The sequence below is a fragment of the Microtus oregoni genome, unplaced genomic scaffold, assembly GCF_018167655.1.
Source record: "Microtus oregoni isolate MIOR12 unplaced genomic scaffold, Mior012 000180F_ref0000267, whole genome shotgun sequence".
NCBI lineage: Eukaryota > Metazoa > Chordata > Mammalia > Rodentia > Cricetidae > Microtus > Microtus oregoni.
Window position 1 is genome coordinate 388,089 of NW_024544838.1, and position 12,636 is coordinate 400,724.

At 38.1% G+C, this 12,636-nt stretch overlaps 1 protein-coding gene across 7 annotated transcripts in view; it reads left to right on the forward strand.

The window, feature by feature from the left end:
- Window positions 1-12,636, forward strand: part of LOC121445373 (ectodysplasin-A) — a 386,169-nt gene that overhangs the window by 286,125 nt on the left and 87,408 nt on the right. For all 7 annotated transcript variants that reach the window (XM_041647491.1, XM_041647494.1, XM_041647498.1 and 4 more), the window contains exon 2: window positions 10,151-10,256. In XM_041647491.1, coding sequence (XP_041503425.1) covers window positions 10,151-10,256 — 106 coding nt within the window. The remainder of the gene's footprint in view (window positions 1-10,150; window positions 10,257-12,636) is intronic.

Sequence of the window (12,636 nt, forward strand, 5' to 3'; positions counted from 1 at the left end):
ATATGCCACTTCTGATTTCACTCATACTTAAAGAGACAAAAAGACTAAATCTTCAACAAAAGGTCCTCTCTATATGACATATGTACAAACTGGTTTTTGATTTATGCCTGCAGCTGCTATTTGTACAGCCTGTCACTGCCCGTATTTCTGTGCTCAACTTGTGGTCAGCTGAAAGCCTTTCTCCAAAAAAGTTTCCAAATTTCATATTGTTGTATTTCTAGCTGGTCTCTGCTGTTTTTCCCCCCAGCAATCCACAGCTATGCTGTGTTATTTGAAGCTATGCTTTAGTGCATCCTTTACAATATGTCTTGTGTTCTGCCTGCTTGTGGTTAGGCTATAAAGCTTGCCATACCAAAGATGCTTGGGTATCCTTCTGTCAATGCATCTCCACATATGTCACCACTGAGCATAGTTTCAATGCTGATAGGCCAGCTGACTTCCAAGATCTCAGTAGTGGTGGTCCTCTCTTGCCATTTTACATTAAGCATGGTTCTGACTCTAACAATAAATAGATCAGTGAGGTAAATGTGACATCTGTGGTGGTTATGAATTTCAAAGTCATATAAAAGCTGGACATGCTTGTATTGCCCGTTAGTACAAATCAATTCAAGAAGCTTGTCTTTTTCCACTGCTGTTCTGGATATTAGAAATAGAGTTGACTATAAGACGTAGGATGCTGAAGGAGGGGTGCCTTTCTCATTTCGTTAGTAGTCATGTGTTTATGATAGCTCACCTTTCCCCTTGATATGCATCTTAAACAGATTTCATACTTGTCCTAAGGACAAGTCTAAACACATTCTGAACCTTCTTTGAGGTGTTTAGTGCCTCTAAGGAGAATAAATTTTATATTAAGATATATAAGGCATTATTTGATAAATATTAGGTAACTTGTACAAGCCAAAACTGGGTAAGAAAAAGCTAAATATTGAGCTAGTTAGTTATGTAATCTGACACTGATACCACATTAGGATAATCTTCTTAAGCAGAGATACTATCTTTTCTAAAATTTCCTATTTTGTGGTAACTTGCATTGTTTGACAGTGATATTTTTCCAGTCAGACTGCCCAGAAGTCAGTATTCAGAGACTGCTTTTAGTTCTTTATGTGATGTAAAATGTTCATTGTGTTTGGCTTCCATGTTTAGCTTTACTGTAAAATTTCACAAATTTTCCAATGTATTCCAGTGTAGCATGGATAGTAAATCCAAGCATCCACATCAGAGCTATCCAAGGAGCCAGTTTCATTTGGTGTATAGGCTTATTTGTACAACTGACTCGGCTGGTTGTATGTCCTGTGGATGATGCTTTGATTGATGTTGAATGTTCTTGTTTGCTTATGCCCAGAAACTGGAACACTGCACTGCACTGCACTCTGTTCTGCAATCAGCACATACTCTGCCTTTCATCTTACTGCCGAGTTACAAACTTTTCTGTCTCCTTTCATGAAGTGCTGTCATTGCACTATAAAGAAACTGTCTTATTTGCATTTTGTCTATGTATGTTTAAAGTACTGTCTAGTTCAGTACCTTCCCCGTGCTGAGTACTCAATATTTATTCAAAAGAAAACACTCTGCTTGACCCTCTCCAGACTTCCTGTTTATAATCACAGCATGTTAAGGGTTCTTAATAAGATTAAGAGTGTTCAGTGACACCTTTTGATTCATTTTATATCTATAATGTGTTTACCAAGCTTATTGGGCAATGCTGCCTCACTAATTACTACAGGGATACTCCTATCTTACTACAGTGGAAACACTTGAAGATTTTGTTAAGTATTTAAGACACTTAGCTCAGTAGTAGAATGCTTGCCTAGCATTTGCAAAGCCCTGTTCAAACACTGCAAGAAGAAAAGACTGACATTTCAGAGAATAAATTATTTTATTTTAAAGATTTATTTTGATTGCATGCCCTGTGAAGTCTCAAAGAGGACATTGGATCTCATGAAAGTGGAGTTATGGGCGGTTGTGAGCTCCCTGAAATTGGTGTTGGTGACTTAACTTAGTCTTCTGTAAAAACAACAAGTGCTTTTAGCCACTGAGTCTTCTCTTCAGACCCTCAGAGCATACATCAATTTAATGGTTCAGAAAAGTCCCAGCTGATTATTGGTAGACGATGAAATTACATTGGCTGCAATAAGAAAAAATAAGTTAAATAAATTAACTCCAGAATTTTGAAAGAGAAAAATGTAAGTAAATGATGTGCTAATTTTAAAAAGCCTGGTATGTACATGTCTCCTGTTTCAAGAAATTAGATATTGACTTTTTATGACCATATTACCATTGACAGAAGAAAAGGTGTGAAATACTAGCTGTTCAGGAACCCTGGCTTACTAAGGAAAAGAAAGAGAACATAGCCTCTTCAGTCTACGTTATAAATTACTTATAGAATGGACAATACACAAGTTTTCTTGAAATGCGACTCAAGGATTATGTGTGTTAAAATCCCCTAAAGAGCAAATTCAGGTCAGATTCTAGGGTTTTACCTCAGGCCTACTCAGTCTAAATTTGGGAGGATGAAGCCCTGGGATTCTGCACTTTAATATTTATATGACGTGATCCTGATGTATATCAAAGTTTAAAAACACTGACTTACAGGGTGTCTCAGTTTTAGGGTCCCAGTGATTTGATTCCTATAAATCATATAGGAAGTAGCCTCCCCCTTTATGGCTGGTCTCTAAAACAGGCCCAATTAGGATGAAACCATATACTATGACTTCAAGAAATGAGTTATACTACAGTTTGAATGTGGACTCCCTAAAATTCAGGTATTGCTAATACAATGACATCATCAGGTAGGGGCGTTAAGATTAAATTAGAACATGAGAGTTCCTTCCTTATAAATGGGATTAAGGCCCTATAAAAGATTCTTTGTGAAACAGTCTGTTCTTTCCTTCTACCTTCCACCACACAGCATCCCTTCCTTCTGGAGGGTATATTGGTAAGACACCATCATGGAAATAGAGTGCAGCCCTCACCAGTCATCTGAACTATATTTTGTCTTTTCAACTTCCACAACTAAGAAAAGAATGTAATTCTGTGCTTTATAAATTACTCAAGTTTAAGTGCGTAGTGATAGCAGCATAAATAGACTAAGATACTTCAGTTATTCTCATAACAGAGAGATATTTATGAGGAGCCTACTGTGTGCTAGGGCCAGGGCACTAGTTATACAAAAATGGATGAAATGGGTTCCTTCCCTCAAAAGGCTTGTGAGTCATTTCCTGTGAATCATCTAGTACAATCCAATATGTTAGTGATAAAATAAATAGAAAATGAATTGAATTAAATTCATTCTATTCTGTGTGAAATGTATCCAATAAATTTGTGGGTTTTGATATTAGAAAAATATTTGCGGTAGTAATATCTGGAGAGTCACTAACAATAATGTATGTATCCCTTGTGTCTCGCTGTTAACAAATTGTTTCTAGCTGCGATGCCTGTAATCTGCAGGTGCTGTTTACCGTGTAATTTTACCATAAGAAACAAGAATGTAATCACATAATAAAGTGTAAAGAATTAGATTTTCTTCCCCTTGAGCAAAATGCCTGACTGTGGCCAGCATTCCTGGTGCTTTCTCCTTGTGCAATAGGAAAGCAATATTCTGAAAGAGAAGGCTATTTTGTTCATATTCTACAACATGCCTCTGGAGGCCATGCTAATGAATGCAAAACTAAAGCTAGAATTCAAACTTCTTGTATGAGAAGCTACTGATTTTTTTGTCTTTACCATTATGCTATATAGAGTATAATTTTCACTCCTGTCTAATTGAGACTCAAATAGGGCACTGTGAATAGGGAATCATTTTGATTAAAAAGGGGTTTTGTGTTGTTTTCTTCTCGTGTCTGAGAAAATATAACCTATTCAAAGAATTTTCATATTCAAGCAGTCCCTTTCTAATGAACACTTGACTTATGAATATCCTGTACCTTCAAAGCTCCTCTTGAGGGATTTTGAGATACTCCTATACCCATGGAAGCTGGAATTGTTTCTGCCGTCTGCATAAGTTCCTTTCTCCCCCATTGCTCCTGTTCTAGAAGCTTGAATTCTTGCAAGCTGTCACCAGACACTTCTTGGGAACAGTTAACATGTGAACAACTTCTCTTTTGCCACCACCAAGTTATAAGAAAGCACAAAACTCCATACCAGACCTCACACAGAAGTTGTATTTATGAGTACAAGCATCATATTGTAATAACTTAACCTTCCAGTATTTGGGTATAGACAGACTCATATTATAGCCACAATTCAAGCAGAAAACAAGTGATCTCTAACCCAGTCAATGTGCATCTTGCAGAAAGCACCATTCAAAACTACATTTGCTGCCTGTTTATTATTTTTACATGAGCTTAATTGGTGTTTTAATTAGATGTCAAGCCTGTAGCAGCAAATTTGAAGGATCTAAAAAATATGTCATAGGTGGGTGACTTGAAATCTGTTAGTTGACAGCAAGGTGACAGAAAAGACATTTAAAAACTCAAAAAACAGCTGCAATGAAATACTATTTATCTACTAGAATGAATAAAATAAAAATAACTGACATTACCAAATATTGGTGAAGATGGAGAATACTGGGATTCACAAACTTTGTTGGTGGGCACAAAAAACACTGCAATCACTCTAGAAAGCTGTTTGACACATCATATAACCCAGAAGTTCCATTCTTAGGTTCCTTCCAAAAAATATGAAGACATATTCACACAAAACTTACACATCAATGTTCGCATCAGCTTTATTTGTTATAGTCAGAACTGGAAGTAACCCATATGTACATCAGTAGGAGGATGCACTTAGGAAAGAATAATAGCCCCTATGCTAAAAGCTCGGGGACCATCTTGAAAAGAGTGGGGTGAAAAAACATAAGAGCCAGAGGGCTGGGAAACATTATTTTCTAGACAGAACATGGATATATCACTCATATTCATAGCATCTGTGGTTACCTACATAGGACCTGAACTAAACTGGACCCATTAACATTCCAGCATCTTAGGAGCTATTGGCAGTTAATGGCTTCTGGAGGACCCGTTTTTCTTCAGGGATTTAGCCACTGGTAGGGACCCCAGGCTACATTAGTAACATCATACTCATGCATGTGCAAGCAACCCTAATAAAGCTCAAAAGAATTAGAAAAAGAAATAAGAAAAAGAAAGGAATGACACTAGGAAGAAGGCATGTTGGAAAAAGGAGTTTCAGAGGGAATGGGAAGAAGATAAAAGAAGGGAATGAGATGAATATAATGAAAATACATTATATACATGTATGAAATCATCAAAAATAAACTTTAAAACAAAATTTATTTATTTATTTTACATACCAACCACAGTTTCCCTTCCCTCCTCTCCTCCCATTCCCTCCCCCTACCTGCCTTCTACCCCACTTCCATCCACTCCTCCTCCAACTCCATTCAGAAGGAGTAAAGCCTCCATGGGAGTAAACAAAGCATGGTAAAAGTTGAGGCAGGACCAAGCCCCTCCCCCTTGTATCAAGGCGGGGCAGGGCATCCCAGTAGGTTCCAAAGAACCAGCTCATGCATCAGGTACAGATCCTGGTCCCACTGCTAGAGGCCCTACAAAAGACGAACCTACACAATTGTCACCCAGATGCAGAGGTCCTAGGTCAGTCCTATGCTGGCTCCCTAACTGTTGGTCCAGAGTCCATGAGCTCCCACAAGCTCAGATCAGCTATCTCTGTGGGTTTTCCCATCATGATGTTGACACTCTATCCCCTCCCCCATTCATATAACCCCTCCTCCCTCTCTTTGACTGGACTTCTGGAGCTTAGCCCAATGCTTAGCTGTGGATCTCTGCATCTGCTTCCATCAGTTAATAGATGAAGGCTCTATGGTGACATTTAGGATAGTCACCAGTATGCTTACAGGGTGAAGACCAGTTTAGGCACTGTCTCTCCTATTGTGAGGAGTCTTAACGGGGGTCATCCTTGTGGGTTCCTGGGATTTTCCCTGGCACCAAGTTTCTCCCTAACCTCATAATTGACCTCTCTATCAAGGTATCTCTTTCATTACTCTCCCGCTCTGTCCTACCCCCAACTCGACCCTCCTGATTCCTCGTGTTCCCCTCCCCCATCCTCTCCCCTCTTCCCCCACCCACAGTTTACCCAGGACATCTCATCTATTTCTTCTTCACAGGGCAATCGGTGCATTCCTCTTAGAGTCCTTCTTGTTACTTAGCTTCTCTTTGACTAAGGATTGTAGCCTGGTTGTCCTTTGCTTTGTATCTAATATCCACTTATGAGTGAGTACATACTGTGTTTGTCTTTCTGGGTCTGAGTTACCTCACTCAGGATGATTTTTCCTAGTTCCATCCATTTGCCTACAAATCTCATGATGTCTCACTGTTTTTAACAGATGAGTAATATGCCATTGTGTGAATGTACTACATTTTCTTTAGCCGTTCTTGGTTGAGGGGCATCTGAGACTTTAAACACAGCACTTTTTTATTTCCCATTTGTCACTAAATCCTTGACATCATTCAGGACTTGTAATGTTAACATCTCCTCTAAGAAGCCTCATTTATTAGCAATCTATATTAGGTGCTTCCTCTTTGCCCCCAGACAATCTTAGGCTCCTTTTTAACGAAGCATGTATTTATCTGTAATGAAATTATAAAACCAAAAGCCCCTCAGGATAGTAGACTGGGCTCATTTAGTGTACAAGCAAATAGGCCTACACTTATTCTGCAAGTAAAAAGTAAAACTAAATTCTATCCATGATAGCCCAAGTTCTATTACTCAAAGTTATAAAAAAAATCAAAAACAAAAGCTTGTTTTATCCCAAGATTATTGGTAGTCTTTCTGGTTTGAGGGTTTGTTTGAGTTTCTATTTTGTTTGTTTGGGTTTCCAGACCAGGTTTTATTAAGTAACATAGCCTGACTTTGGTTCATTATCTTCTGCCTCAGCTTCCAGCATGCTGGGATTACAAATATTGGCTACCACACCAGGTGTGTTTGAGATTTTATTTTAAATCCTAATTTGATTTTATATTACTAGTGTTGTATTAGCTTATTTATATGGTTGTTTAAGTGACATTTCTGTGGGCCTGACCAGATTTATGCCGATTCTACAGGAAACTACATTTTATATTCCAGTCTAGTGACTCCAAAATACTAATCATTTGAAACATGTGAAACTTCTGATATTCAATTGTGTGTGTGTGTGTATATTCTGTGGGTGCATGTGTGTGTATAGATGCATGTGTGAATGTGTGCATGTGGAAGCTCCCCAGTATTGAAATTACAAGTGCAGACTACTGCATTTAGCTATTTTATGTGTGGCCTGAAGATTGAATTTAGGTCCTCATGGTTTCCTGACCAACTGAGCTATCTCCCAAACCCCAATTATTTTGCATACAAAAATGTGTGTGTTAACTTTTTTATTTTTTGACAATTTCTTACATATATACAATGTACTATAATCATATTCTCTGATGTAGGAGTCCTTTCTGTATGCTGTGAATATGTTTTATTGCCATTGGTTAATAAAGAAGCTGCTTTGGCCTATGGCAGGACAGAGTATAGGTAGACAAGGAGACTAAAATGAAAGCAGGGAAAAAGAAGGCAAAGTTAGGCAGTTAGTTGCCATGTAGCTGCTGAAGGAGAAAGATACCAGAACCTTACTGGTAAACTACAAGCCTCATGGAAAAATATAAAGTGATAGAAATGGGTTAATTTAAGATGTAAGAGCTTGCTAGGACTATGCCTAAGCCATTGACCAAACTGTGCTGTAATTAATATAGTTTCTGTGTGATTATTCGGGTCTGGGTGGCCAGGAAACAAAAGTACAGTCTCTGTTTACAGTTCTCTTTCTGTTATCCTCTCTTATTCCCACTCCTGATGACTCCATTCTTCCTCCGAGCTGGTCCCCCTCCAACTTTCATGTCTACTTTGTGATACACTGAGTTTAATTGGGCTGGATTTACTGGACTATGGCAACTTACCAGAGGCTATACTACTGAAGAAAAAAAACTCTCCTTCTCCCAACAGCCATTAACTGCCAATAGTTCCTCAGGGAGGGTGCTGGAATCTCATGAGCCTCTCCCCATACATAATGGAATATTGAAGGACCCAATCTTGTGTTGATTACCACAGCTACTATATGTTCATATATATATAATGGGCATGTCATATACAGAAGGCAATATTTCACAACACTCTTCCCCATCTTCTAGCTAAGATGTTGCCTGGACCTTGGAGAGAGTAATGTAGAGTCCTGTTTAGGAATAAGCACTCAACAGTCACTTTTATCTACATTTTAGCCAGTTATGAGTCACTGCACTAACTTCTACCTACTGAACCAAACCTTCTCTAAAGACTGAGAGTCTATAGATATCAGTAATACTTAGAAGGCAATTTAGGTGCATGTTCATTTAGCAAATCAAGATAGTAAGCTTCCCCCTAGGACCTGTGACTTCCCCAACCATGGGCTTTTGACCGGGTTTCAACTACCAGGCATGCATTTCCTCCTGTGGGGTAGGCCTCAAATCCAATCAAAAAGCTATTGGTTGCCGTCAACTATTGCACCAGTGGACATATCTTATCTTAATGGTCAGTTTTTTATGTGTAGGGTGACAAAGACCATTGATGATAATTTTTCTTCCTAAACAGCCTGCATAGCAACTTCCAGTACTATAAATGTTAGGCAGCAGGGAGGATGCTTCTAACCCATTTTCAGATTGATTCTGTGTGTCCCCTAACCTAAGTGTGTGCTGTATTCAGCAATAGGGTCTTAACCATCTAGTTCTAGAAGGTAACCAAGAGCAATGGCAACAGCCTATATTGTTTTAGGAGAGTCTGGGGGCTTTCTGGAAAATGACTATTTCAAGTGGATCATCCTAAATGTTTTTAAATGTGATATGATTAATAATCTATAGATTACACATATTCATTTATTGTTTGATAGTTAATCAGTGAATGTATCCTCCTAGATGTCTGTGCCTTAACACAAACAATAAATCATAGGTATTTGAAGAAAGTTTGTGTAGACTGTTAGGGTTTTCTTGGGTCCAACCCAGTTTTTTAACTAGAAATTCACCAGACATGAGGACACTGGGATTATTATTTTTTCCAAATGACAATAGAATGTTTCAAAATAATGTACTTAAAATAGCAATATCTAACACTTATTGAGTGTGTATTACATGAAATGGTTACTGTGATGATCCTACAACTGCTTTATGAGTAAAGTGCTATTATCATCCCTGTTTTCAAATGAGGAAATTAAAACTAAAGAAACTTGTTCAAGGTTACATGGATAGCAAGTAATAGCATTGAGTTTAGAATCACTCAAGTCTAAAACTCTGTCCATTGTTTACCTTAGGCACATCTTTTCACCTCAAGGATATACTTAAGCTATGATTATTGTTAGTGAAAGCAGATCCATTCACATAAAAAACATATTATATTGCCATAAGCAATTGTTATAAGACATTAGAGGACCAAATATTAGAATGAGGACCTTTTAATGCAAGACTTACTTTTTTCAGATACATTACTGTATAAAATCTTAGTAACTGAGTGATAACTAGTTTAGGTTTCCTTTTAAAACTAACAGAATAGGAAAAATAGTCTACTGTTGTTTTTCATTGAACTGAGTCTTATAGAGCACATGTTCTGATGGGGGTTGGGAAAGGCAGTGAACTAGTGTGCACTTTATCATGACTTAACTCCTAGAAGAGAGTTGACATACATGACACCTCACAGTTGGGTTCTCCCCACTCTAGAAACAAATTAAAAGCAGAGCAAAAGTAAGAAATATGGCAAAATCCGATGTATATGATAATAAAGTCCAAGGGGTAATAGAAAATCCAAGGCTAGTTCTGGATAGCCATCAGCAATGTAGGAGGAGTATTAGAAGTTTGTGGACAGATGTAACCTAAGGGATTTCTCATAGCTATTCAGAGTGAATAGAGAGGCTTTGGCGATTAACAAGTTTCATGCCTACATGATTAGAATAATAATGATTCCATGATTGGAAAAGTGGGAGTAATGATTCCATTCATTGGAAAAGTGGAAGGAAAGATGAGCTCAGATTTTAGATATATTGAATTTAAGGTAAAGAAGGACTATCTGTTGAAAGACAGCTAGTTGGTTTCTTATGTTGGCTATAGCTAACATAAGACATATCTACTTATTAATTTTACAGATGGCCCTCCTGAATTTCTTCTTTCCTGATGAAAAGGCATATTCTGAAGAGGAAAGTAGGCGTGTTCGCCGCAATAAAAGAAGCAAAAGTGGTGAAGGAGCAGATGGTGAGTCTACTCAAGTGATCCTTTATCACTCTGACTTTTGAAATGTTAATAAAAACACTCTTTAGTGCTCTTGTGTTATCCAAAGATCACTGATTTCTCCAGCCTACCCTGCTGAGCAGTCCTTTGCCATAGAACTAACAATGGAAGGATCCTCTAACCCCAGATACCCCCAGTCCCTTTTCAGTATGCTTGGAGGACCATGGTAGCTGAGGACCATGGTAGCATTTATGTCCCTTAAGGGCACTCTCCCTAAAGACTTCCTCTCTCCTGAGGACATAACATATTTGCCATGTCCACGAAGATAATTTAATCCTATTTTTGGAACTGATAGTATTTTGTCAGTCTATCATTTATATGGTACATTATTTCCAATGATAATTATAACAATTTTGGTATCTGTTACTATGTCCAAATATAAACTAAAGCATGTATCATTACTCTGTAAGTTCCTTGAGGACAAGGATCCAGTTCTTTTTATATGACTTTAGAATTTGGTATAATATTTGCCTCACTGTGTTGTAATAGAACTCGACAGTGTTTACTATCCCTTCAGCTAGGCAGTGATTTACCCGTGAAAACCATTGCCATTGTGGGTGTAATAGCTTTGAGTTAACTAGTAGTATATTCAGTTGGATGACAAAATGTTGAGGTAGCTCCTGGGCAAGGTCTTTGAATCGCTGTATTTCAATGTTACTCTGTCAGTTGACAGAACACTACCCCTTTGGCCAGAGGTTTATAGGAAACATAGCTCTGGGCTGTAGAAAAGCCATCTGGATTCAAAGACAGTGTGTCTGGCTACATCTGCTGATGATATGTGTCTATAGCGGGTTACAAAGCAATATGATTTTATAAAGATGAAAATGAGATTTTTAAGCTGACATTTGTCAATGTAAGTAGGGACCAATGATTGAAGCAGTTCCAAAAAGTGGAATCAATTGAAGATACGGGGCTAGTACTGCCTTAGAGTTAAGGATAAAGCGTACCTGGAGATCATAGAATTGTCTACGATATTTAACCTTTCACCTAAGAGGCTATAAAACCATTTCTTTTGATGTGATGAGTGTCTCATTTGGTTAAAAGGTGACAAGCCAATCCAAGTCTCCTTTTGAAAGCCATTCTTGTTATTCTGCCAACTATGTACTGTGTTTTTCCAACACATCCTTCAAATATTTACTGAGTAAATACAGCCAATTTATATCACACTAGGCTAGAAGCGGTAAGAATATCTGTGTTTGTTTGGTTAATGTCTATATTCTTACTGCTTAGAAAAGAACTTGGTACATGACAGACCTCAATGAATATTTCTTGTTCCCCAGGGGGCTTTACTTCGATAGCACAGATAAACAGAAAACAAAGTTTGTGTTGATAAGTGCTGTGAGGAAACCTACAGCAATGAGACAGGGAGACTGGTAATAATAGGGTATACTATAAGGTGATCAAGGGCGGGCTCTGTGATAAGGGAGCAGTTGAGAAGGACCTGAGGGAAATGAAGGTAAGCCAAGTAGATTTCTGAGGGGAAAAAGCAGCCAGAATCAAAACAAAACAAACCTCCCCTGAAACAGAGAATGCATGGTGTGTTTCAGGAAGATCAGCAGGACTGGGAGGAGAGTAAGAGAAATAAAGGCAATGAGGGCAGGCAGTAAAAGTCACTCTACAGACTTGAGAGCCTGGGGAGCCAGGGTCTTTACTGGCTTCTTGGTCCTAGTTTCTTATTCCTCATGCAGTGGGGGGATATTGAATGAGTCCGAAGAGGAATGACAAGATTTGACTTGCATTTTAACAGAATCCTTCTGACTTCTCTATTGAAAATGATTTAGAAAGAGTAGGAAAAGGGAGACCCAAAGGGGACAATATCCAGGCAAGAGATGATAGTGGCTTAGAATAGCGTGGAAGCAGAATAGTTGGTAGGAAATGGTATGATTCTAGAAGGATTTTGAAGAAATGGCTAATCAGATTTTGAGATTTATCAAAGAATATGAAAGACGGAGAAGAGCTGAGAATGACCTCGAGAGTTTGGGATATAAAGAACGAAATGAGTAGAATTTGCTATTTCTGAGGTGGAGAAGAAAGGGGAGGAGATATATAGAGGTGTGGGGAGTGAGTTCAGGATTTAGAAGTTAGACTAGCGGGAGAAGAGGGGATGGGTAGAAGAGGGAGAGTACCAGTGATGAATGCAGCCAAAGTACATGGCATACTTAAAGAAATTGTCTTTCTGAAACTAGTCACAATGTACAATGAATATATATTAATATTTTTAATTAAAAAGACCAAAACATAAAAGAATTTATTTAGGCCTGTTAAATTTGGGTTGCCTGTTTAGCCTGCCAAACAGATATAATTCAACATCACTATCTCAAGATAATGAGCTGACTGTTTTATA